The sequence below is a fragment of the Hylobates moloch genome, unplaced genomic scaffold (genome assembly GCF_009828535.3).
Source record: "Hylobates moloch isolate HMO894 unplaced genomic scaffold, HMol_V3 SCAFFOLD_10656, whole genome shotgun sequence".
Lineage (NCBI taxonomy): Eukaryota > Metazoa > Chordata > Mammalia > Primates > Hylobatidae > Hylobates > Hylobates moloch.
This window is the reverse complement of record NW_026662931.1, coordinates 1-2,239: the sequence shown is the minus strand read 5'-3', so window position 1 is coordinate 2,239 and position 2,239 is coordinate 1. Positions and strand designations below refer to the sequence as shown.

At 42.6% G+C, this 2,239-nt stretch overlaps 1 protein-coding gene across 1 annotated transcript; it reads left to right on the top strand.

Annotated features, from left to right (window-relative positions):
• Nucleotides 1-603: 603 nt before the first annotated feature.
• On the top strand, nucleotides 604-1,003 carry LOC116465814 (divergent protein kinase domain 2B; the record flags this gene model as incomplete). The annotated part of the gene is made up of 1 exon (XM_032148762.2): nucleotides 604-1,003. A coding segment is annotated over one exon (349 nt), but the record flags the coding sequence as incomplete, so codon positions are not given.
• Between the last annotated feature and the right edge of the window lie 1,236 nt (nucleotides 1,004-2,239).

Below are 2,239 nucleotides of genomic sequence, written 5' to 3'. Positions count from 1 at the left end.
CTTAAGTTGATCCTCTATTATTTTTCCCATAGCCTCTTCCTAAGCAGTGATATCTGTGAAATCTCAAATAATCCTATTTGTTTCAACTATACAACTCTTAAACATATTTCCCTGAATCCTCGATACTATCTGAAATTGTGGCAAGTCCATTAGCATTCTCATCCCCTGCTTGGAGGAACTCTGTTGAAATGCACTCTACTACAAAGAAATGAAAGCAGCCTCCTTTTCTGAATCTTCCCATCAGTAATATAATTAAAAAATGGGGAAGGGGAGGGATGGGGCATTGCCATGTTCCAAGAGGTATAAAAAAGGTTGAGAGACACTTCGCTGACATGTTTTGAGATCCTGATCTTTCTGTACTTGCAGTGAGGGACAGAGATAGACAGATGATAGATGATAGATAGATATAGATAGATAGATAGATGATAGATAGATAGATGATAGAGATAAAGATAGAGATAGATGATAGATATAGATAGATGGATAGATATATATAGATAGATGATAGATAGATAGATGATAGATGATAGATAGATAGATAGATAGATGATAGATAGATAGATAGATGATAGATATAATAGACAGATAGAGAGCTGTCACCAGATTTTTCTCTCTAATCCTCCTCCTTCTGGCTTGGCAGATCTTCCCTGGGGCTGAGGGATGGCCGCTGCCCAAGTACCTGGGCTCCTGTGGCAGATTCCTCGTCAGCACCAGCACCAGACCGCTGCAGGAATTCTATGATGCATCCCCAGATCAGGCAGCCGACCTTGCCTACCAGCTCGTGGGTGTCCTGGAGTCTTTGAGGAGCAACGATCTGAACTATTTATTCTACTTCACCCATATTGATGCAGGCATGTTCGGTGTCTTTAACAACGGGCATCTGTTCATCCGGGATGCCAGTGCAGTGGGCGTCATCGACAAGCAGGAAGGTACTCAGCATGGGCCTGGCTGAGCAGCTGTCAGAGGGAAAGTCAGGGTGACAGGAGCTAGGGAGGGGTGGCCAGGGGTCACGCTATTGGGCCTTTCCCATCTCTGCATGTCATAGTGAGAGCCACTCAAGTTTGGAGAATGTTAGATTTCATGTAAAATGTCCCTCACTCCTATTTGAATTTCTACTCTAACTCCATCTCCAAAGGGGAAGTGGATTTGACCTTGTCCATGAGAAGCATTGTGCATAGTGGCACAGCCCCAGCCGCACCCTCCCAGGGCAGTGCTGTTGTGCAATTGGGTCTATGTGGCCCAGGGATCTGCCTTGCCCCTCCTTTCTCTCTCTCTCTCTCTCTCTCTCTTTCTCTCTCTCTCTCTCCTCTCTCTCTCTCTCACACACACACAAACACAAACACACACACAACTTTTGGGTCCATCTCCCACTCAGAGTCTTTCTCATCAGATGCTTTTACCCTTTATCTAAAACTTAAATATCAGGCTGATTCACTGGTATATTTTGCAATCCATTTTGGCACAATTGCTCTTTATAAAGTTTTCAAAGTAAAAAAGCATGGAACCAAATGAGGTGGATGACTGAATTGTGTTTCTCACTATGTGTAAAGTTTCATTCAGGGTTCTAGAACCCTTCGAACACCCTAATCTCTAATGCTGACCAAATTTTCTGAGCCCAATAAGAGGACAAAGGATTTTATTTCCTAATTTCTGATTTTATTTGTATGCAAAAGCCTACAAAAATAGACAAATTAAACCACACTTTTTATTTCCTGATTTGCCTTTATTAAGAAGAATCAAATTAGAAGAAATGAGGCTGATTCCAGAATATTCCAGATATATAAATCATGAAACGTCAGTCACACTACAACTCATTGAATACATATTTGGGATTACTTGTTTTTTCTCCTAACTTTGCATTTTATTTTGTTTTTCATTTTTGTTTTTGTTTTTGAGACAGAGTCTCACTCTGTCGCCCAGGCTGGAGTGCAGTGGTGCAATCTTGGCTCATGGCAACCTCCGCCTCCCGGGTTCAAGCGATTCTGCTGCCTCAGCCCCCTGAGTAGCTGGAATTACAGGCGCCTGTCACCACACCCGGCTAATTTTTGTATTTTTAGTAGAGACGGGGTTTCGCCATGTTGGCCAGGCTAGTCTCGAACTCCTGACCTCAGGTGATCTGACCATCTCAGCCTCCCAAAGTGCTGGGATCACGGGTGTGAGCCGCCGCATCCAGCCCTCACTTTGCATTTTATTTTTTTATTTTTATTTTATTTATTTATTTATTTTTTTTTTGAGACGG